The following is a 24,289-nucleotide window of genomic DNA, read 5'->3' as shown; positions in this document are numbered from 1 at the left end:
CAACCAAATAATTAAAAACCAGGTCATACAAAGCTGAGGATACAAAGTTCCAGAACTAAGAAAAATTCTCTTTGACTTCAACAAGCTACAGTTCTGGTCTTTGTCCCACCCTCTGCAAGTAAATCCATATCAACTTCGCAAATACATGGTGCAATATCTGTCATAACTATACTTATACCAGCCTGAGTTACTGAACAAATATAGGATTTGATTCTGTATAAAGCCCTCAGGCACATCTTTCACCAGCAACAGTGAGAATTTTGTCTGGGTAAGATACCTAGGTTCAAAATTGGTACTGCTAGCTCTAATTGTATGTCACATCAGTGTTCTTCTGTCAGATGTTATGAACTACTAATCTCTGACTAGACAGCTGTTTTCTAGCTATCATGAGTCCTCTGAAAACCTTAAATATGGAAAGGAAGCACTTGAAAGGAATAGGGTGAACCATGATTCCACAGAGTGTCACAGATTTCGCTTCTTTTCTTTTAGGCTGCCTGGTTTGAAGGTCATAGAATCATGGGCTCTTTAAGGCTGGAAAAGACCTCCAAGATCATTGACTCTGCCCTTGGACTAAACACCACCATGCACACTAAAACATATGGAGAAGTGCCACATCCACCCATTTTTTGAACACGTCCAGGGATGGTGACTTTACCACTTCTCTGAGGAGCCTTTTCCTTTCAGTGAAGAAATTTTTCCTAATATCCAACCTGAGCCTCCTCAGCACAACTTGAGGTCATTTCCTCTTGTCCCAGTTATCTGGGAGAAGAGGCCAACACCCACCTTGCTCCAACCATCTTTCAGGGAGTTGTAGAGAGTGATATGGTCACCTCTTACCATTCTTTTCTCCAGACTGAACAACCTCAGATCCCTCAGCTGCTTCCTGGGCTAATCGTCATCCTGTCATTTACTGGAGACAATGGAGATTCTCAGTTTTCAGGTATTTCTTACTGACAATAAATAAATCCATGATGATGCCAGAAAAGGAGGAGTCACATAAATTTGCATGGTCTTAATGTTTACCAGAATCCTTAAATGGAAATTTGACATCACTAGTACCAGTGGTTACTGATATCAGAAATCACGTCTCTTTAATATTGAAGTATTTTTCAATCTTTTTTATAAAATACATTTTTAAGTTTGTTCATTAGAAAGCCTGTCTCTAAGCTCTGCTTTTAATATGACCACTAATTGTGTATATAAAAACACCTTTCTGAAATTCACCCAAAAAAAGTGATACCTGAATTACCATACATCTCCTAACTATCTTCTTATCTACCTTACAGAAATGACAACCTCTGAAGCAGCCTTCATCTTTGCATTAAGGGAAGGTATATGTGTAATTTTGCGTAGTATGAAAGTACATCAAGCTTTCTGACACATCCTCTACAAGCGTTTCAAAAATAGTAAGTTAAGAAACAAAATCTCAGCCCTTGTCCTGTTGGCTGTTAATAAAATTCCATCTGGTCACTTAGGAAGTGTGCCAACATTACCACACAAAGAGCTTTTAAGCTGTTTGAATGTTCAAGAGTCATTTGACAGCTTTTTTATTTACCTTTTTTTTTTGTCAAATATGCACCTAATACTATACAGATGGCTAGGTTCTAACAAGTTTACTTGTATGCAATCTTGAAACTAACCTTGAAAGTAAACTGCTGAGGTTTTGCTTTGGGGTGTTGCTTGGGTTATACGTTTTTTCCTAACATTTAGGATTGTTCAGTCTACTGCTGCTCCAAGTTCCTTATTAGGCAAATACAAAGGGAAAGTGAAAACTTGATGCCTGGCTTTTCTAAAACTGCCAACTTAGTAAGAATCTGCTCAACCTGCTCAAAGACAACAGAATGGGAGTAGGGGAAAGGGAGCTGAAGTCTCAGTAGACAGCAAGTTAAAGAAATGTTCACTGACAAAAATCTTCAAAGGGAAAGAAATCCCAAGAACCACTCTGGGCAATGAGAGAGACTTCAGCAGCAGATGGAGACTATTTTCAGTGTATATTTTCTGTATATCTTTTAGTGCCAAAATCAGTTCTAGATTTAGTCTCTTGACAGTGTGATAAAATATGTGTATTTAATACAGAAAAATAATTTTCACGCTGTAATTTATAATCAAATTTGTATCAGAAAATCAAAATTGGTTTGCCAAAATAGCCCCACCCCCCCATTTAAAAAAATATAATTTCTGAGTGACCTGATCCAGCTTCAAAGGTATCCAGCTTGGCACAGGAGGCTGTATTAGCTGATGCCATCAATGACTTCATTTTTTGTGTGAAGGTGTTAGTCCATGTGATGAGGCTGTGTAAATCACTAACACATAACAGTGAATTTGCTTGGTCTGGTCTATTGCCTTCAACAATCATTATAATGACCAAATTATCAGGAGGATTCAATATGTTACAAGTCTCGCAGGGGTAATGTTGGTCATCCCCTTCTGCATGATACTGAGCCAAAAGGGACAGGTGAAACAACACTGAATGGTCCACCAGGCTCTCAGCTTGAGGATCAGCTGTCTGGGATTCAAGAAATCCAGTCAGACAAGAATGCTATTTCACTTACTTGAAGTGGTTTAGTAATGCTTTCTCCTCATTCATATCCCTCAACTTCTTTTAACTGAATCAAGTATAAAATCTGTTAGTTAAGGGAATCAATTTGTATCTTAAATTTCTGTAGGATAAGCACTCACTATACAGGTAAGGGTCTGATTCTGTCAATATTTATAGATGGATAACTGAGGAGTCTTACACTTCTGCATACATTCTAAGGTCCTGACATACAGTGAGATAATAAAGGGAATAAACCTGCAAAAACATAGAGTATTTTTACTGTTGTTTTAATTAAATTGTGGGCAATTCAACCAAATGAAGTTTTGGAAAGGATCTGAGTAGAAAGATCTTGGCTTTGATGTTCTCTTTCAATTCTTTACTTTGGACTTAATTAAAACTAGCTACTCCAATATTCAAAGCTATAGATTAGAAACAAAGAGCAATCCACTACAGAACATAAAATGTATCTGAGCAGTAGAAAATAGAGACTAACCTAGGAAAAGCTGTGAAGATTTGAGGAAAGACCATTATAGATCCAATAACAGAATATAATGGTCTTTCTACACATATTCTGTGTGCTAAATTTTTGTTTTGTGCTATGTTTTTAAAGGTATCTCGGCACCTTAAATGAAGTTGTAATTGAAATAAATAATTTATGGAATCTGCTTTTGTATTCTTGGTCTGAGATCTTACATTTTTATAAGTTAATAACTTGAATTTCCCAGTCCTTTTCCAGGCAAAGAATCTGTCTTGTTTGTTGGGTCTTCAAGCAACTCATTTTAAATTCAAGGTTGATCAGAACACTCTTGCAACCCATTTTCTCCTGGTCCAGCTATCAACTTGAGTTTCTCTGTGGCAGCTGCTACCACAGTGTCTGGTGCTGAAAGAGTCCCCTTTGCATGTCAGCTCTGTGAGAAACATCTCTGACGTCCGACACAGAACAGATACCAGATATTGAAAAGCCTGGGGGCTCACACAACAGTTCAATGAAATCTCAGCAAGGAAAGTAAGTAAGCATTTACCCTGATACAATTATAAAGGTCATTTTGTATTATATTCTTTTACATTTAACATAAAAATATAAATATTAAATAAGCAAATTTTAAAAGGTAGCAATTAGATTAGCTTAGCAGTTCCTAATTAAAAAGACATAAGGCATTCTGTTATGCAACTCATGCAAGTGCCATTTTCCTTCTTGACAAGATACATATCCTAAACCAGCTGATCTACTACACTCATCCCCGCAGCTATCTTTTTATGGAAACATACAGTTTTCCCCCAGTTCTCTATTCCAGCAGAAGGCTGAATTGCAGCCTCTGCATCTTGTCAGACTGGGGGACTTCACAATGATGTTCCAAAGGGTACATATTCCTTCGATACAAAGTCTTAATGGTGATTTATGGTGTACTCAGAGGACTTCAAAATTTGTGTTTGATTTGGTTTTATTTATTTTTTCCCAAAATCACCCCAAAAGTCCTTATTTTTAATTACAAGCTGCATGATAATTACAAACCATGCATGAAAGCTTTTAACCCTGAAAATACACTGTTTGAATGTGATGAGTGTGTACAAGTAAGTTCCTAATGGAAGTGGCCTGCCATTTGTGTTATTGTTAGGTTTTCAGTGAAAGTTTCTTAGAAACAGATTAGTTACAAATCTAATAAGTGCCTCTAAACCCTTTTATTTACAAATGTCTTACAATCAAACACTCTTATGGTTTTAAGTACTTGTTTGCCTGTATTATCCTACCTAATGTTCATCAAAGCATTTTTGTCCCAAGGAGAAAATCTGAGAGAAAGACTAGCAAATAAAAATGCACTTTCCACCTAAACACACAACTGTTAAGACCAGTAATTAAGAAATTCCCTTTGACCACATAAGGGGCAATAGATGTGTGACAGACTTCTCATGCCTTGGAGAAAAAGGCTTTTAGTATTCTCTAATGTCAGTGAAGGATAAAAAGGAAATTAAGTCAGTTTTGGAAATCCCTGCTTCTTGGCTGGTGAAATGCCACTAATCGTCCAATTTAGCTGTTTAGTAAAAATTACTAAAATGGCCTCAATTCAACAATATGCACTTTGCAGGCAGACTGTGGTGCCCACATATCACAAATTGAAGGCTACATTGTTTGCATCATTTGTCTATAAGCTTTTAGGGCCAAAGTTTACTCTAGAGTTTTTAGTTTGCTTTTATATATATATCATGCATAGCTTTAAACCTGGTGTTATTAAGATTAGCAGGCATCTGTGGTTAATCCCTCTAGTGATAAATAGCTGCCTATTAATGCAGTTATTTATTTTCACCTAGGAATGCATAGGATGTAGAGCATCAATAAAAACACTGCAGTGATGGGATCAGCTCAGATCCTCTCTAAAGGAACAGGATTCAACTGAGTCTTCATGTAAGACTGACACAAAACTACAGAATCAGATGGCAAAATTAAAATGGTGCACAAACTGCTCAATATAACCCTGTTTGAAACAAAAATTTTTACAAAACCCACTAGTACTCTGCATGACTGCTGTAGTTACAAGTGATCATTAACCTCTGCCCAGCCTTTAAGAGCTTTATTTAGTAAAATTCATACAAGAGTGACAATGCAGTAAACATGATACTGATGTTCTGATGCAGCACTTTACAGTACATGGGCACAGCTGGATAAATCACAATCCGATTGTTACGGTCCTCAAGTATCGCTTCAAAAAGCTGTGATGAGTATTTGAATGAGTGAGATGATGCAATAGGTATGCACTGAAAATATGGTTTTGGAGAGAGAAAATCTGACAGCACAAATCAGGGGGAAAAAATCTCAGAAAGAGAGGGCTACTTCCTATGTCTTAAATCTCAGGACTCTTAATTAAACTATTAATCCCCCATTCAATCAGCAGTGTTTGGGCAACATCCCAAAAACAAGTGAAAAGCTCCCTAGAGATACATATTTACAGGAGGCCTAATAAAAAAGGCAAGCAAGATTTCTTTTCAAAAAGAAATGTAACTTTTAAAGACGAAAAATTTCTGCAAAATGCCATTCTCTAGATTAAATTGCAAGTCATTTGCTTCCCCCACAAGCAGGGTCTGACTGTGTGCAAAGTGGAGGAGTGCTTTGCTTTCTCTGCTTAATAACCAGCTCTCACACTAGGTAAAGAGTCATATTGACAGAAACTGAAAGGGGTCAGGTTCTGCACACAGTCTGCAGGTCTCAAGGATGAAGGGCAGATGGGAAGTACAAACAAGTCCTTGGCATACATTTCACAAGGGATGCAAGGATCTGTGTCAACCTGATACAGTTGCACATGCTATGTCCCCAAATGAAGAATGCCCACTGTACTCTCAGAGACGTTTATTCCTTTGATGACCATGAAGATCTTGACTGATCCTTAAATCACAGAGGAAGAAAAAAACAGCAAGTTTATATGCAGAGATGACTGGAGGAAGCCTACCTCACATGGACTCTTTTATCAGACACCAGATTCTGGAGAAATATTACTTTTCCTTTTAAGTTCCAATGCATTTGGCATATGCCCAAATCCAGAACTCTCTTAGTTCTCTCAGGCAGCTTATTAACCGAATTCATATATTATTCTTACTGGTATCTCTGAAGGTATGGCTCTTCTAGGCCCTGCTTCCAATGTGTCCTGTAAACACAGGCAATAGAGGAATTCTTGGGAGAAAGAATCCAACGCAAAGCACATGGCAACAATTTGAAAGTACCTTTTGCACATTAGTGTGAACATGAAAATAAACCAAATGCTATCCTCTACCTGAAGGGATTTAATAAAAATTTCTCCAAAACATACTCAAATCAAATTTTTGTATTTTTCATGTGAGGACTGAAATACCTCTCATTTCTTCTGTTGAGACATATCTTATAATGGATGGGGCTTGAGCAACCTGTTCTAGTGAAAAGTGTCCCTGCCCATTGCAGAGGGTTTGGGACTAGATGACCTTTGATGTCCCTTCCAACCCAACCAATTCTATAATTGTATATTAAATAGTCATCACATAAAAAATTAGTAGTCACATGAAAAAGTGCTGGAACTAAAACCCTTCACCTTTAAAAAATATACCTTATCTAACACACTAGGAACACACATCACTATTGGGTCTTATATCCTGGTCAGTTTGAGGGTATAGCTTTAATTTCAGGCAGAAGAAAACTTTGACTTTTGGAGCTCTTTCCTGCATAAAGATGTGCCTGTCCCAAAGAAGGCAAAGTTGGTAACCCACTTGTGCCTCTTCCTTCATTCACATTTGAAAAGAAAAAGGTTTCAAACTTCCTTAGAAAACATGCAGGCATCCAGCTCTAAGAAATAATTTCAAGCCCTGGGCTTAAGGCAGAAATCATGCTGATCAGAAAATGGCATGCATATTAATTAAGGGTGATTTCCTGCTGAGCTTGGAAGTTCATCCTCTTCTGGACTCTCCAAGCACTTTTTATTTACACAGCCAGAACTCTTGGCTCAGGTTTCTAAATACCACATTGGAAACCAGCACCTAAAATTCAGAGCATATGTGAAATGCAGTCTGCCCCTAACCAGGCACCTATGGAGAAACTGCCACCACAGTATTCCAGGATATTCATGGCATTTATTTTATACAGACTCTTAGGAGGACTGAGCTACTGATCAGCTGCCAGTCCTTTTGCCAATAGGAAGGAAAGAAGCAGGGATACTTCAGAGGGAAGACACAAACAACAGAAGTCAAAACCCAGCATGATTTTTGAGGCAATTCCTGACTGGCTCCAGTATGTCACAAGGATGTGGCAGCCTTTGGCATAACTGAGTGCACTTATTCATGGACCAGTAAATAGTCAAGAGGCACTAAAAATCTCTGCAATGGTATGTCAGTAGTCTGAAAAACGTCACCAATGTGCCCTAGGCCACCCTCCACTTGCATCTTGCACCAACATTAAGGAACAGCACAGTCCTTTCTATACCCTCTGTTTACAGTGTTTACACCAAGGAAATTCCTCTTGTTCAGCATCTATAACTCCCACAGATGCCAGCCACAAAGGGACCACAGTTGAGAAAAGAATCTCTCTCCTAGTAAGTTTTGTGGTTGTTTTCTTTCTCCTGCAACTTTTTGTTCGCTATTATAATTCCTTTGAAAGTGGAAGAAAGGGGAAGTAGAGAAAACAATAGTTCAGAAGTTGTCACACTTTACGGGCTAAAGCTTAGAGACATTTCATGGAGTAAATACATGGAATATGCTCAAACCAAAAGCTGTTGTCAATTTTAACTACTGTAGATATGTTGATATTTTAATGAAATTAATAAAAGAAAAGGATGTTTCTGTATCAGCAGGCACAGAGCAAAGCAGCTTTGCTGCTGGCCATATCCTATTTACTCCCAGAAGCTGCATATAAGAATAAAAATTTTAAAGAACATTAGCAGGTGAAATATTCTTACTCTCCATTTTATTAACACATAAAAGCATAATATGGAATGTTATTTAATGTTATTAATTAATACAGTAAACAATTGATCCTTAAAACAGCATTTATCAGGAAAGTTGATAATTCAGCTATAAGAACAAGATAGAAAGTCTCCTTCCTCAGGTCCCTTTGAACCAAGCAGCTGGGTGCAATGAATAGTAGTTTGGTTACTGCTAGTAATTTCAAATCTGCTATAAATCCAGCACAAGGACACGCTTAGCTCCTTCTACATCTTATCTAGGCATCATCAACCTTCTCAACTAAGCACTCCCCCACTCTACATCAGCACTCCCCCACTACATCAGCCAGACTCATCCATAGAAAAGGGTACAGGAAAGCCCAGAGAGAGAGAACTAAAAACTACTAGTGCTGAAAAATCTAAAATATCCCAGGAAACACATCTGGTCACCACCACCCTTTTAGACTGAAGTTTGTCTTCTTGAAAAACAGTCCAGTTATGTCCCACTAGAGAAGTATTAAATGTTTCTGTCAAAAGGAACTATTCTCTGATCTAGTTGAGCAGAACTTTTGATTGTCCTACAGTCAACACCATTGGTGCTCCAGAAGGATAAAAACTGGAAGATGCTACCAAGTAACTTTGCAAGGATAAATTCATCTATCTTGGAAAAGCTTCCTTTTCCTCCAGGTTGCCAAATATTTATTACCAAAGCTAAAAAAGTAAATTAGTAACATTACACAAGTAAAACCACAATGTGTTGGGATAAATGAACCTAATTCGTGTAGAGGATTTTACCTCTCTAATTAATACAGATATGGCCCACAACAGACAGAGTGTGCATATGACTGAAGTGTGGGACTCAAGAGAGCTTGTAAGTCCATTTTCTAGATCATCATATTCCATGTCAGAGAAGGCTCAAGGTATGCACTCTCCCCTGCTTAGCTGGAAAAGAACATGGTCATGTCATAGAATCATAGAAAAGCACTGAAAGCTGTACTAAAATCCAAAAAGATTACATCAACAACATGTAGATGGGGTGGGAGCTCAGTAGGGCTTTCATGAGAATGGCTGGGAGATCTGAACCCATTGGTTTCCCATTAACTGCTGCTGGAAGTCAATCTGAATGCATTTCTCATCAGCTAAATAAGTAATGTAGCACAGAAAGAGCTGAAATCCTATTTAGGCTACACCTTTATATTCTATCTTTCATCCCCAGTGTGATTTTGCAGAATTTAGCCTGGTGGATGCGTACAGACAAAGGTTTGCCATCCTCTATCCACTTGCATTAACTTATGTTTACTTGTAACAAGGCACAGTTACTTGTAGTAACTGATAAACACTCCTAGGCAATTTTTCAAGTAAACCGACTTTAACTATTCTTAATAAATAAATAGGTTTTGTATTTTATAGATAATAAATAAACTTTAATTTTCCTGGAGTCACAGTTATGAAGGGCTCATCATTGCTTTGCATACTATCAAGAAGTCAAACATAGATCTGCCAGCCCTATTCAGACTGGCTGAACAGCAGATTTTGAGTATGCAGTTTGTGCTTGAAACCTAAAGGCAGATAAACCTATAGCCTAAAGGCAGATAAACACTTGTAATCTTTGCAAACAACACTGAATTTGGAGAAACAACTGGCACACCGAAGAGGAGTCCAGAGGCACTGTCCAGAAACCTGGGGACTGGATCAACAGAAGTCTCCTGAAGTTCAACAGGGGTAAGTGTCGAGTTCTGCAGCTATAGCAGAATAACCCCAAGCACCAGGGCAGGCAGGGAACACACTGCTGTAAAGACCCAGGGGTTACAGGGGATGCCAAGTAAAACATGAGGCAGCAACATGTTCCCAAAGTAAACAAAGCAAACTGTTACATGTTACATCAGGAGCATGAACAGCTCTGCTGGACGCCTGCAAGGATTTGTGTCTCCCACAATGCTATGCCTGGGTCTGTATGTCCCAGATCAAGGACACTGCAAAGCTGGGCAGAACTATCAAAATGGTCATGTTCCCACAACTCATGATGTGTAAGAGCTTGGGGGCCTCTGTAGTCTGGCAAAGAGGAGGCTAAGGGGGAAACCTGGAATCTACCTGAAGGGATATTACAGAAACTACAGAGGTTTCAAGCAGTAGCTGCACAAAATCATAGCTGACCTGGTTCAACCGCCTCAAAATTCTCCCAAATTATGGTTCTGTATTTGTTCTATGATTCCATGAACTTGTTTCAAATTTCATCTCGAAACACTTTCTCTGTTTCTACTGCAGTGTCTCCAAGTAGGACATGCAGGTATACCTAAGTCTTGTTGTGTCACAAATGTAACTGCTTAGTCCGTCTAAAAATTAGCAGAGCACAGATGGGAAAATTCCTCATCTGACTATTCCTGCTATCTGACTTTCATTTAATAAATCTTTTCATTTTCTTTCCAAACAGGTTAAGTACTCTTTTGTTCTACAAAACAGGTAGCAGTTTGGGGCTCATGAAGAAAAGGTCTCAAACACAAGTAAAAAGTACTCCTTTTACACCTAAAATTATTTCATTTCACTTGCAAACAATATGTTAATTTTAGAATGAGATTTTTATTATGATTCATTTATTATGATATTTACTCAACAGTGTATGCAGTTTTGGTACTGCTTGAACTCCCATATACATGAAGATAGACTGTGATTGTGAAATACCAGGCAAGCTAAGTCTTACTACTAGGAAAAAGCAACTTGGTGATTGTGATATAAAATTAGCTTGACTTGGAGCATCCTTCATATTATTCCATGATGTGAGCATAACTTTGAAGAACAAGGAGGATAGACTCCCTTTTACTGTGGGCTCCAGTTATAAAGGCAAAATAAAAGGAGTTTGAATGAGGCTTGATTTCTGTTACAGCATTTCAATATTGAGGAAAGAGTATTAATTATTTATATCTTTGAAGAGAAAAAGAATGCATTAAAATGTGAATTTAGGTTTTAAAAAATTCCCACAGATTTTGTGAGATGACAGTATACATGACACAAATGGAACACAAGTACCACAGAGACTATTTTGTGAACTGTTTACTAGTAGAGCTGCAAAAGTATATTAACTCTCCATTTTCCTATTAAAGCAAGCAGTTAGGAATCTCACAGCTTATTAACTGTTAGGAGGTGATGCATATATAATGAAATAATATCTAGACACTTTATATTTTGAATGAATAAGGAGTTTTGGTCTGAACATAAGCCTTTGAAAATGCTGAGTTAACCTCTAGCTGTCATTGTGGCACATGTTGCACCTTGAAATCTCTATTCATGTTGGAATGTCCCATTAGAAAACCACATTTTAGGAACAAATGTTTTCACATGTATCAAACCAATATTTCTTTTGCATGGCCTGCCTTTCATTTGTTATGTTTCTTGTGTACTTTCACATTTCAGAGTTCAAGGTAAAAATCTAGTTTTCACTTAATTTCTATTTCCTCATCTGGGTCAATCACAACCTTATGCAATATGTTAACTTTAAATCCTGCACAAGAATGGGAGTAGAAAGGAAGACAACTTTTTACAGTCCACTCTCTTAGTCTTGTTGTTTCCCTTTTTTAACGAAACAGATTGGAGTTGGCTAAATTTAAGCTTGTTTTTATTTACCTGGTTCACTTTTTGCACAATTAAACGCTCTTGCAATTAAAAGGTTATTTAGATGAATTAATGCTTATAGAGACCTCTTCAGAGGAGTTTTTTTTTTAAGACAGAGTTGAGTTCTCTTATGTTTTCAGCAGCTGTTTGTCACCCTTTGCTGGCATGTCTACATTTTCTCTCTAATACGTGAGAAGCCAGATTTTCTCATCTTTATCTGACAACATGATACACTGAACTGTCTTGTCATTTGAGAATACAACTAATTCCCCTGTGCCACAAATTCTCTGGGGTACTAAACATCTGCAATTTTTTTCTGGCTTCCACAGATGTGAGTCAGTGCAAAAAAAAAACCCAAAACCCTCTGTATGTAGATCATGAAGTCATTAATTCTACTAAACCATGATGAGTATTTAAACATTTTAAACTTTGACAAGTCATCTCAAATATGAAGGCACTATGGACATAGTTTTTTTATGTATCACTTAATTACCCATTATCCTATGGTCATATATGCTCAAGCAGAATCCAAAAGCTACAATTTGGGCCCAAATACCATCTTAAATCAAATCTGCAGTCTGTATGCATAATAGACTGCAAGAGGAACTGAGGCTATAATCTGACTACACTGAGGTTTCAGCAGCAAAGCTGGTTTCAACAGATTACCTTTTCTAAATGTTCTGCAACCAGGTCATTTAAGGCACTGCAATACAGCGTCACTTAAGCCCACAACACACATCTAAACCTGTCATTTGATAGAGTTTTCTGTGTTCAATTTAATGAAGTCGTGTCTCAGCATTGAATGTAAGTTTTCCTTTCATTAAATTAATGCCTCAATGCCTCTTGATAAGCTGTGTTGAGCATGCAGATCTTTCATGTCAAAGCAACCACAGGTTTTTTTGCCTGATGGTTTTGTATTACCCTTAGATTACATTAGATGAAGCAGCAGAAGCATCTAGAATGAAAAGATTCAGATTATATGCTGAATTCTGGGAACAAATTAGTTCCTCAGACACAGAGCAGAATAGTATGCTCACCTAAACACAACACCACAGTGGACATCAAAGCCCCACTCTGGTTGTTCTTGGAGATGCTGACAAGTGTGTGTTAAAACATAAATATTTTCACTCCAAATTGTGACCCAGCTCAGAGAAGGCCTTTTTGTTATAAAGATGCTTTTGCCAGAAGTCAGAGAGCTAAAAGAAAATTGAAAAATCAGGGGCTTGCAAGAATTTCTGAGTTTTCAATTTTGACATGTACTCCTTGATCTCAGATTTACATGTCTGCCCAAAGACAGTCTAATCTTACTCTGGAAGCAGGCTCCTCAGCTCATTTCAGATTGTAAAAAATAAACTTCTGGTGATGGGAAAAAACCAATAGGCTCATCTACATATTTTTTAAAAATTAGAAAGGGTCAAGCAGAAAAGCCTTGTGTTTCCAAAAACCTGCCAAAACTAAGTCATTTTTTAAATGCGCCTATTGAGCAGCTTTCAAAAATCCAGCAAGTTCTTTATGTACAGCCAAAGATGCTGTTTTGTTGATAACAACTTCTGATTTTAGAAATAAAGTAGTTTAAGTAGTTGATAGGTATGTTCACTTCCAAGAGATACCTCACTGTTGTGATCACTGAAGTACAAAAGACTGTTCAGAAGTGGAAGGGCTAAAAGTAGGCTAAAACCAATCCAGTAGTCCACAGCTGTTGCTTTTTAAAGCCTATTTAATATAAATTTAAAGAAAAAAAAGAAAACATAAAACAAGCCACCCCTTGCTTAACTGAAGTGCTGCATTATCTAGGGCATTTCTCTCTCCAGCCATCTGTTTTGTGCTGGGTGCATGCACTGAACTCAAATTTTATGTTCACAAGAGAACTCTGCCAGTTTCTTCCAGAGACTGTGGGAGAAGTCTCAAATTCTACCTTGTTCTCAACAGCAGAAAAAAAGAACTGTGATACCTTGTACAGGGAGAAGTTATGACCTTCATAAAGGTAAGCAGACACTTCAGATGATGTCTGGGATGAAGCTGCATTCCAAAAAAATCTACTGAATTGCTTTTTGTTTGTTTCCACCATTCTTGCCTTCGGAGAAGTAAGTGTCCAGACTAATGTATGTGTGATTGGAAGCATAACATCTTGCAAGGAGAAAATCCTAACATTTTCTGGGAATATCAGAAAACATCAAAAGCCATCACCTAATGGCTACAAAGTGAATTTCATTCTGGAAGTGCAGAATTTTCTCTATGCTGCTACAAGATAGAACAAAGGTCACTGTATGTAAATTAATAGCTTAGGGCACCGTGCTTACTGTTCCTTTTACAGAAGGATGTTCTAACATGATGATCTCCACATTAAATTAGTTTCTTCTTTGATATAACAAATTATATAAACTACATAATTCCATCAATTTGAAAGAAAAATCAAGTTTACCAAATAGATTTCTCTGTCATCAAATATAGCTCTTTCTTCATTTAGCAAGTTCTTCAGAGGCTGTGTATTAGTACAGCAGCATTTCTAAGAACAGAAAGTTCCTAGAAAAAGTGCTTCTGATGGTCAAAATCAGTCCAATGTCTGCATTCCTCCCCCAGCTGCATCAACTGGGGAGCCAATATTACTATGCCATGAAAGGGTGAAGTGACCCATGCCACTTTACATATTTTCACCAAAACAGGACAGTTGAAGCTGTAGCACAGCCAAGTGAAAAAAGCAGGAGCCCAATGACTTCAGTGGTGCTCAGTGTGGGCTTTGTGGGGGTACAAGAATGCTGTATAAATAGCATTTACACAAATAGGGCTCAATTCTGTACAATTTCTTTCCTACAAGATACATTCTTTTATATAATGTACCTATTGTATGTTAGGCAGAACTGAAGCATGATTTTAAGCTGGTTGTAAATAACTTGATATTTAACCAAAGAAAAGAACATTAAAAAAAAACAAACCCAAACCACTTCAAAACTCTTGAAATTACAAAGCTGAGCACCAGTTTTTCAATTCTTTCCCTAACAAAGATGGTGAAAAAGGTATATGGTAAAAGAAGCTATCAGGTTTTTAACTAATAAAGAAAGAACCTGATGAGGAGAGAATGTGAGATGGAAGGGAAGATGGAAAATAATAGCTAACTGGAAGCAGACAATATTGAAAATTGGGCAATGAAATAAAGAAGTCTGAAGGAATAGGAAAGCTGTGAAAAGAGAGTACAAAGAGGACCAAAAGAGTATTAGGCAAACCAGAAAAGAACTGAATAAATACATTGTAACATCAGATAGAGATAGGTGGGCTCTGCCTGGAAAGTGTATTTTGGGCACTACTGCTCATAAACTGATTACTATCTTTGATTCAACTGAGGCACTATCTTGCTGTAAATAGATGATGGGATTTTCACTGAAAAGCTTAAAAAAAAGCCAACCCTCCTGCCCCCAAAACCTTCTTGATTCCTGCCAGCATCTCCTTACATACACATTCCTCCTCTTTCTCTCAATCACCAATGCTTCCCTGCTTTTCCTGTAATTCCATATGGCAGGAGCCAGCATGTCTGTATGTTCTCCCTGAGCTTTGCAGAGAAACGGGTAAGAAAGCCTGACAAGCTTTGCGAGATGAGAGCAAATTTGTATTTGTATAAAGTGTATTAGTGGATTTCTAAATTCATTTGATTGTACCAGACATTTTTACAACAAATGTCTTCACAGACTGGTTTTCTGTTCTCGTTGTCCTTTTTTTCCTCCCACAGAGCAACACTCTGATCCTAACTAAAATCATTCAACACAAGCAAGGAAGAGGAAGGAGGAAAAATTGTGGCTCCCAGTCACTTGAGGGAGAAGGAAAAAAAGAGAGAACAGTAAGTATGAAAGTGCCTCATAACTGTTACACTGCTGCTGCCACTCCTCTTGAGGGTCACACACTGCATTTCCTCTTAACTTGCTCAGGCGGTTCGGGCAGGGGGTCTCAGGTATTTAAACAACAGAGCTCTACCATGGCCAGCGATCCAGTGATGCCCAGAGTGCACATGAAGGACTGCAGAAGGAAGTGGTCAGATACAGAAGATGCTATCACCAATACAGCAGACTCAGAAGACTGACTCCAGTCAGTTCCTCCAAAGGCCCAGGAGGGGTAAGTTAAACATTCTGTGGACAGGGAAGATTTAGATAAGAAAGATGTGTACAATCCTGCTTTGGTTTAAAAACCCTTTTCTCTTCACATGCTTTGTTCCTGCTGTCAAGATAAAAGAGCATTTTGATTTAAGGAATCATTCCAAAGCCTTCATGTAGCAAAACCAGCTATTTGGCAGTACTGAACTCAAGCTTTGCCTGCAGCGTACTGGGTGCTATTGACAGTGAACATGATGGAATTTCTCCACAGGAAAGGGATATGGGAATGAACTTAGCAAGGCTAAAGCAAGGAGAAGGTAAGCTACTAGTCCTGTAAATAGTGGCATGTACTTGTAAGGTGGCATTTAACGCTAGGAAAGTTAAAATAGTCTAATTAAAGTCACTGGACTGTCTTATCCAACATCAAAGACAGGAAGCATTTCCAAATATGCTCCCAAGTGGAGATCTCAGCTGCTGGAGAGCAAGGCACCCTCAGCAATAGGCAGATCTCCCCAGCCAAACATTTCACTCACCCTAGAGATTACCAAGACTTGCAGATGTTCATGTTTGTCTGATTTTGATATTTATGTAAAAGATCTAGGCCGGCAGCATTTTCAGTTCCCATTCACAGAATTAATCCATATCATACAATTTTAGTTCCCAGCCTGGGTATAATTAAGGGCAAAAGGGGTAAAACAGAGTTTGTCAAGTGCTGAGTATGAGAGTTCTCTTCCAAGTGTAATCCTCTAATGTAGAAGGATCCTGAAGACAGGATGAGAGGAAGGTGAGTACATGGTGTTCTTTCTGCACGGATGTATTCTGGAGGTTAAGGCAATTACTAAAAGATAAAGAAGGCAATAAGGACAGGATTTTCAACTCCAGGTTTTGTGTCTTGATGTTCCATGCTAGTACATCATGAAGACCATAAATGTAGGCAGCTGACAGTGGAAATAAGAACTCAAGACTACCACGAGATGCTGAGCTGTCACCTCCCCAGGTCTCCCAAGCACAGGTCTGTTTCCCACAGGCTCAATGGCAGCCCTGACAAATTTCTGAAGGGTTCAATCCTCATCACATCATCCATCCTATAATGCTTAGCTGCTTTCCTCCTTCAATCCCAGTCTTCTCAGGCTCCATCTCTCTGTCCAGTCTTACTCCCAAATACATTTGCAGAGCATACACAGGAAAACTGAAAGGCTGCTATTAACCATGTAAATTTAAGTACTTGATTAACTGGATTTAATCAGATACTGAAAAGACTTGTCAAACCCAAGTCAACTGATAGGATAGGTCAACAAAAATTTTAAATTATACGTAAATTTTGTATATGTGTTCAAAACCATTGTGTCCATCAGACTGGTAAGTATCAGTGGATGGAACTGACTGATGAATTCAAACACTGATTAACTTCCATGAACCTCCCTGAGTTATTGCTAACAGTGAATAGCTCAGTGTTTTGATAAAAGCTCAGAACTGACAAATGCCTCAGATGTTCCTGTAATACACAGCTAGGAGGCAGTAAGTTTGTACAAGCTGTTAAATGTGAAGGAAATGGGACCTACTGTCGAAGTAGACCACCAAAAAAATTTCCTTTGCAAGAGTGCAATTTTTAAAAAAAATTATTTTCCCTGATTTTTAAATGTGTAAGTGCAATTTTTATAATACATTTGTCTGACCTAGAAATAGAAATCATGAAAGCATTTAATTTATTTTTAACTGCAAAGTTTAACACAACTTTATACATTCATCCATGCTGTCAGTTTATGCATACTCTTAACTTCAACTACTTCAGACATATACACATTTTTTCCCTGACATTTCTTATCATAATTTGTGGAGCTGTATCTGAAAGTGCTTCAGGTCAGAGATATTTCTAAGACACATGCCCTGCCTGTGCACACTTACATTTGTACCGTTAAGGGATGCTGTAATTATTTGCAAGTCCCAAAGCTTCATGCATTAAATTCTGTCCTCTACCTGGAGATAAAATGAACAGCAGTTATCTGGTTTATAGATTTGACAAATTCTTCTGGGCATCTGCCAACTTTGTAATCTACTTGAACTATAGCTTAAGAACCATATGAGATCACCAGGGTTTCTGCACAACTTCAAAGCTCCCTAAGCCAGAGCTGTGCAGTTCTCTGGCTGAACAAACGTTGTCAGGCTCTGTGCACAGCTTTGAGGCTCCTTGAACCACAGCCACTTGTTCCAGAGGGTTTACAAATTCCATTAGGCATATCTGGAGCACATATAAATTCTAATACACATCAGCTATGTTTCTGCACTAAAAGGAACCTTTAGTTATTCAGAAATACATAGCTTTTAACTACCATTTTACTCTACCAAAACAAATTTCATTTGGTTGCCATTATAATAAAATCTGTAAATAGAAAAATTTTTCTATACCATGTTTAATAAAAAGTGGCCCTGGGAGATTGTCCTTGCAGTGAAAGCTGCTACTTATAAAATCCTTTAGTAGGAAAAGCTCCTTGTCTAATTAAAATTCACACTGCCATTAGAAAAACTTCTCCATTAGCTGGAGAACACATATTAACATTTCAAGACACCTAATTTCCAGAAGCTTAGATGTAGTTCCTAATCTATTTTAATCTGGAAACAAGTTAGCATCTAAAACTTAATGTCTTCAACAGTATCAAGACAGCAGGAATGCTCATTTTCTCCAGCCCAGCATGTGAACAGACCCAGGTGGACCAGTCAGCAGTGAAAAGTGGGTTTTCTCTTACATAAGTAACTAGGTCAACATCTAATGTCCCTTTGTTGTCCTAAAACATGAACTTCATCCTGTGACAGAGTTAAGAAGGAATAATAACCAACCTCCTTGACAGATGCCACAGAACAATCTCCATAGCCTTCTCTCCTGTCAAACAGTAAAGACATTATTTTCCCTTTCTTTTGAACAAATAGTTGTTTATGCTGATCTCTTCTTTTTGTTTTACCTATTTATATAGAATTAAATTCTGAGAACTTCCAGAAATAATTCAGCTTTACTTGAGAATGATGGAAAACTATAATGGCTCTTCTCAAGCACTGTCAGCAGCATACAATTGGTACTATTAAAAAAAAAAAAAAAAGAATGTAATAGTTATCTGATTTTATTTACATTATCCTAGCTATTGTCTTTATATTGTGGGGAAGGACATAGAGTAGTCTTCTTTCTTCCTCCTGTTTCTGTCCTCTGCTGCTCTATTCATCCATCTTTAGTTCTAGTATTTCTCTCCCTTCATGCATTTCCCTTAAGGGATTTCTGTTCTCTTCTATTCTTGTCTTTGTAGCTTTCTCATTTCCATTATTACGGCTTTTGTTTCCTTCAGGTTTCAGCTGTTCTTCTGCCCTTTCCTCTTTCAGTTTGATGCTACAGAAAGCCAGGCGTTCCTCACAGGCTTCTGAAACTAATTCTGAATCTTCTGTTCTCAGGAAACATACTTGTGAATGAAGCCTTTAACCTAAAGCTAAAGACAAAATTGGTTGGTTTCAGTCTCACACAGTTACAGAAGAACACAAATACTGGCCTGATCACAGGAACAGTTATTCATTGAGGAAGGTCAGTCAGAAGTAACCTAACCTTTCTGGCTGCTTTAAAAGCACACTTTAAGGTGTGCTCTTACTGAAGCAAGAGATGCAGTCTAAAAGCAGCTTTTTCTCTGTTTATGTTTTAAAGAGAAGACTTTTACCAAAAGCAGCCTCATTTTTTTCAAAAATGCTAACAACCCTTTATACTGGCTTAAACTGGTGTATTCTGGCTGGCTAGAACTAAAATGCTGGAGGTGGTGTTAGAAGTATCATTGTTTTAGCAAAAACTTTAAAAGAATTACAAATTATCTTTTTGTGCAATTGACATAACTCTCATCAGATTTGTATGTCATGAAAGAAAACTAGCAAAAGAGCCCAAGATGGAAGACTTTTTCCCATTAATTTTCATTTGTCTCATCTGAAGTGACTGATTACATTTTTTTGATCAAAAGCAGGTTGGTCTACTCTATCTTCCCAAAAGCAATACTGGACACAGCCACACATGAAGCTTTACATCCTCCTGCCTCCTCTATTTCATGAACCATCACCCTGAAGATAGGCAATGGTTTGTTACACGCTGCTCTGTGGTTCAGTTTCAATGTAGTGTTTCACAACCATGAGGCTGGTTGCACGTGTTGATTCTTCAGGGAAAGTGGGAGGGAAAATTGAGTATATCTGGGAGAAGAGCAGTAATAGAAATCTTTGTTCTGATAACTAAGTGGACAGTACTAAAACAAATCCATCTACATTATAGACTGGGAATCTTACATGTTTTGTCACTGAGCCTTTAATGCTAGCTATTGTAAGGAGAGCCTAGCAGGCTGCTGATGCAGTTTGTAGCCCAAGTGAACACCTATGTCTGAGCAGAGGCTGCCTTCCATTTCCTGCTAACAAGACCTGGGCTCCCAAAATGGAAGAATATTTTTATGAGCTTTCACTATTACAGACTGTAACTAACACTTCAAACAAAGTGATAAGTGATATGGAGACAACTGTATCCTGTACTTGTATTCTGCATACAAACTCTTATACATAGTGTTTTTCAATCTTCTGAGCTCAATAGGTCACTGCTGAGTGGTTAAATTGTAACAGAGTTCCTAATTTTTATTTCATTAATTTACATCTGAGGAATAATTGCAGCCTGCTTACAATAACCACTATATGCCACTGCTCTAAAATGGAAAGATTTTCTTGGATACAGTGTGATTGTACGAGTTTACCAGTTGTGTTTTTCGAGGTTAAAAACAAGAATTGACTGAGGAAAGGAACTGTTCATGGTGAACTGCACTTACATTAGTAACTGAAAAAGTAAAAGCCTTGTGTTTTTGTAACAACAGAAATAAAGTAGTGGTGGTGCACATGTCACTTAAAGTAGTATAAGTCTCTACTGCCAGCTCTACTTAAGGCCACCTACCTCTCAAAGTCAGAAGTTGAATAGTGTTCAAACTCTACTCAGATACAGCTTTACAAACTATAAATGCAAGCAACAGAAGTTACAATTTTGGAAAGAACCCACGTTACTGAGAGGAAAGAGCAACCTCCCAGAGGAAACAACCATGGTAATGTCTTCAGAGGAACACACATATGGAAACAGTGTAGCAGAAGACCTATAGAGTAAAGAAAAGGCAGATCCATGTATGCATAACAAGTATTTTTAACTACAGAAATCTTTTGATTTGACTTAGAATCTGCTTGGGCTTCCATGTTCTATCTTAGTATAGAAACCAGTTAATACTATGCCAGCCTGCATACATACTGAAAAGACTATATGTTTAAATGAAAGATATCACTGCACTCTTTGCCACAAGCACTTGTTTGTTGAGCATGATTTCTGGAAGATATAAAAGCCATTGGAAGAACAAATTCATCCTTGTTTTAATTCTAAGGATTTTCAGCTTTTATGCTATGTGTTACCAAAAAGAAAATTATAACCCAAAGGAGGGAATCTACTGCATTGACTGTGTAAGCTTAAACATAGATCTTAGACATTTAAAGTCACTACAGCTGTCAGCCAAGGAGAAACTGATTTCCATCTTTGCTGCTCACAAGAGCTGCTGCAGAGGCTACTTACAGTTTGCTTTGATTTTAGAGACAGTAGAATCAGACCCTGATATGTGAAGAATAGAAAAAGCCCCAAAAAACCCTTTCTCAGTGTTTTCACAAGCAATCTCTCTGGGCAGTTATGGACAGGTGCTGACAGAGTCTACAGGCAAGTTATTTCAGTCTTCCTGAAAATAATTATAACTACTCTTACTTTTGCAGCAAGATTTAGTAGCAGATTCTCAAGCTGTTTACAAATGTCCCTGCAACTGAAGTGTGGTTTCCTCCAAAAAGGAGTGATGTGCTCATCCTGCACCAGCTTTTCTGAGCAGGTTTTAGCTGGTGCCCTGAAGTCACTACTTTTTGGAAGCCAAAATAGCTAGACTTTGACCAGAATGATGAGACTAATCGTCTTACTTTGTGAATGGAGACCGGAAGCATAGGCAAACTAAATTTTGGTGTTTTGCCTTTTCAACCCTCATGAAAAAGAGATCTTCACTACATTGTTAGAGTTTAACCTAACTCTGAGGAAATCTGACAGTTATTCCTCACGTCTGAGCCTGGCAGCTTCTAGTTTGAGCGATTCTCCAAAGGTTTTCTGCTGCTTTACAGGAGTTAAATAAGTATGTAACCTCATTTCGCAACCAGAAAAACTGAGACACAGCAACAGCTTCCTTCCATGGAAACTTCTAGTTAAAAGTGAAAGATGCATGTGATCTGCAAAGAAACTACTGATATACCTAAGGCCACAGGAAGTGCTGATGTCAAATCCCCGAGCCGAGTTCAGGAGCTGCCACCTCCTTAGCCTGGTTGTGAACCACAGTTCCTCACCCTGTGGACCTGCAACCCTGATCCTACCATCACGTTTGGCAGATTGGCTGGGTCTTTGGCAACGTGGGCACCTCCTACCCATCCCTAGGATCTACATTACAGCCAGATTTCTGGAAAATCTGTTTTATGGTGGATGTTTCATACCGAGAGAGATGTAGCTTTGTGCAAGAGGATGAGGTGGAGAAGGCAAGAGCAATTCACCAGCAGCTCTGTTACGAAAACCCAAATACCGTGCTTCCCGGTCTCGTGTGGCATTTGTTGGGCACTCCATACAAGTGTCAATCAGCATGAAACTACTTAATTTATAATCTTAAGACAAAAAAGGGAGAGGTGACATGGCTACATTTCTAGGCACGATTAGCGCTCTAAAAGACGGAGAAATAGGAGGACCCTTGTCTTCCTCAAACAATGAGCAGAGATTATAAAACAATCTAAGCGTACTACCCCAACTTATCTCCATTACGCAAACAGTAACTGGGAAAGCGTCCTGGGGGTGCCTTACATAATTCTTTGCTCTGAGCCCCCATCGGCACCCGGGCAGTTGCTCTTTCCCTAACCCCGACTGCAGCCCCGGCTCCGCGAGTGCCGTGCGGAGCTGCCCGGGCTGGGCGCAGCCGGCGGGCGGCGGCAGCGCAGCGGCAGCCGCGGAAACTTTGCGCCGCAGGGGCCGGGCAGCGGCCGCGGCAGCGCCGGGGGAACCGGGGGGGCTCGGCAGAACCCCGAGCCTCCTCCCCGGCGCTGCGAGGGACGCGGCCGATGGCAAAGTTCCCCCGGCCGCCTCTTCCCGCCCGCCGGAGACGAGAGGGCGGCGGCCTCCGCGGACAGAGGGGCGGCGGCAGGGACTGCACAGCGCGGGGCTGGGGCGACTTACCCATGGTGCCGCCGCGGCCTCCTCCGCCTCCTGCTGCTGCTGCTGCCGCTCCTGCAGCCGCCGCCTCTCCGCCGGCGCGGAGGGAGGCGCGGGAGGCGTGTGCGCGGAGCGAGGCGCGGCGCGGAGCCTGCGTGCGGCGGGCTATGAGTCAGGGCAGCACATCCGGGCACGGCCGGGAGACACCCCGCCCGACAGCCCGGCCGCACCGAGCCGCCGCTGCCGCCGGGGAAGGGCGGGAGCCGCGCAGGGAGAGAGGAGGCGGCGCGGGGCCGGCGGCAGCGCCCCCGGCTGGGGAGGAGGCGGCGGCGGGGCGGGACCGCTCCCAGCGGCGGCTGCCGCCCCTCGGGCCTCCTTTGTTACAGGGGCTGGGGTGGGGCCGCCCGCTGGGTCCCGGGGCCGGCCGCCGGGGATGGAGGGAGGGCGGGTGCGGCGTGGTGCACCCCGCACATCCCCGCACCGCCGTCGCTGTGCACAGTTCCTCAGTCCGAGAGGAACGTGGGGTGGTTTAAACACACCGCTCGCCGTTTTAAAGTTCATATTTAATGATACGGACTCAAAGGAGGAGCGTTTTCCAAGAAAGAGGGGATTACGCTGGATGGATAAGGGGATTTTTTTGAGGTGGTCTGTATGAGGAAAAGGATCAATAGAGGAAACTGCAGGTGATGTCCATGTGCTGCACGTTTTGCTGAACCAACATGCCAGGTTTTACACCCGAAACCGAAAGGCACTAGGTAGATCTGTGTGGAAGGCATTTTTAACAATGAAGGTCTGTGTTCAGTGGTCCCGGTTCCTTTCTGCCCTCGAGTTCAGTATCTGTAAAATAAGGAATAATAAGGAACTGTTTGCTGTTACAGTTCTCACAGCATTTTCATGGGAAATATTTGAGGGGGAAGGAGATGTTGAATTGAGTAGCTTTTGTGGCATTTTCCAAATCTTCTCATGGTTATGTATTCATTACTCAGGTTTTACCTGAGTTAATCCTAAAGGGTGGTTAAATAGAGTAGGACCACAGAACGTAATAATAGGGGTTTGCTTGCTGTGTAGATATGGATAGGCCAGGGACAATTCTGATGAGTGGTGCAAAAAAAAGTTTTAGTTGAATCATCCCCCACAGTGGCTTCACAAGTGACACCAGTAGTCCCTCTCACCAGCAGTCAGCAGCTGCCAGGGATTTCCTCTCTGGAACACATCCCAGGAGCTTTCATGCCTGTAAAAGGGCAGTGTGATGTGACAAGCAAAGAATAATTCATCAGTCTTTCTGCAGAGTCCAGACTGAACATGTTGGGGTTTATCCATTTACTTTGCTGCAGCCCTATGATTCACCACCTCTTTCCTTAGGACATAGCAGAATTTTGTAGTTGACTTCAGCAGGGTTAACCACTGTCCCAGTATGCAGAAC

The 24,289-nt window shown here is 39.8% G+C and overlaps 1 protein-coding gene across 4 annotated transcripts in view; it reads right to left on the bottom strand.

Annotated features, from left to right (window-relative positions):
• Positions 1-23,163, bottom strand: part of RAP1GDS1 (Rap1 GTPase-GDP dissociation stimulator 1) — a 92,614-nt gene extending 69,451 nt beyond the window's left edge. For 2 of the 4 annotated variants that reach the window (XM_054633286.2, XM_077177094.1), the window contains exon 1: positions 22,891-23,163. In XM_054633286.2, coding sequence (XP_054489261.1) covers positions 22,891-22,894 — 4 coding nt within the window. In that variant the 5' untranslated portion in view covers positions 22,895-23,163. The remainder of the gene's footprint in view (positions 1-22,890) is intronic. The other 2 variants (XM_054633287.2, XM_077177095.1) reach the window with 1 other exon arrangement.
• Positions 23,164-24,289: the final 1,126 nt, after the last annotated feature.

Source organism: Agelaius phoeniceus, chromosome 4 (assembly GCF_051311805.1).
Source record: "Agelaius phoeniceus isolate bAgePho1 chromosome 4, bAgePho1.hap1, whole genome shotgun sequence".
Taxonomy (NCBI): domain Eukaryota; kingdom Metazoa; phylum Chordata; class Aves; order Passeriformes; family Icteridae; genus Agelaius; species Agelaius phoeniceus.
Note: the sequence above shows the minus strand (reverse complement) of the source record. Positions and strands in the feature narration are given on the sequence as shown.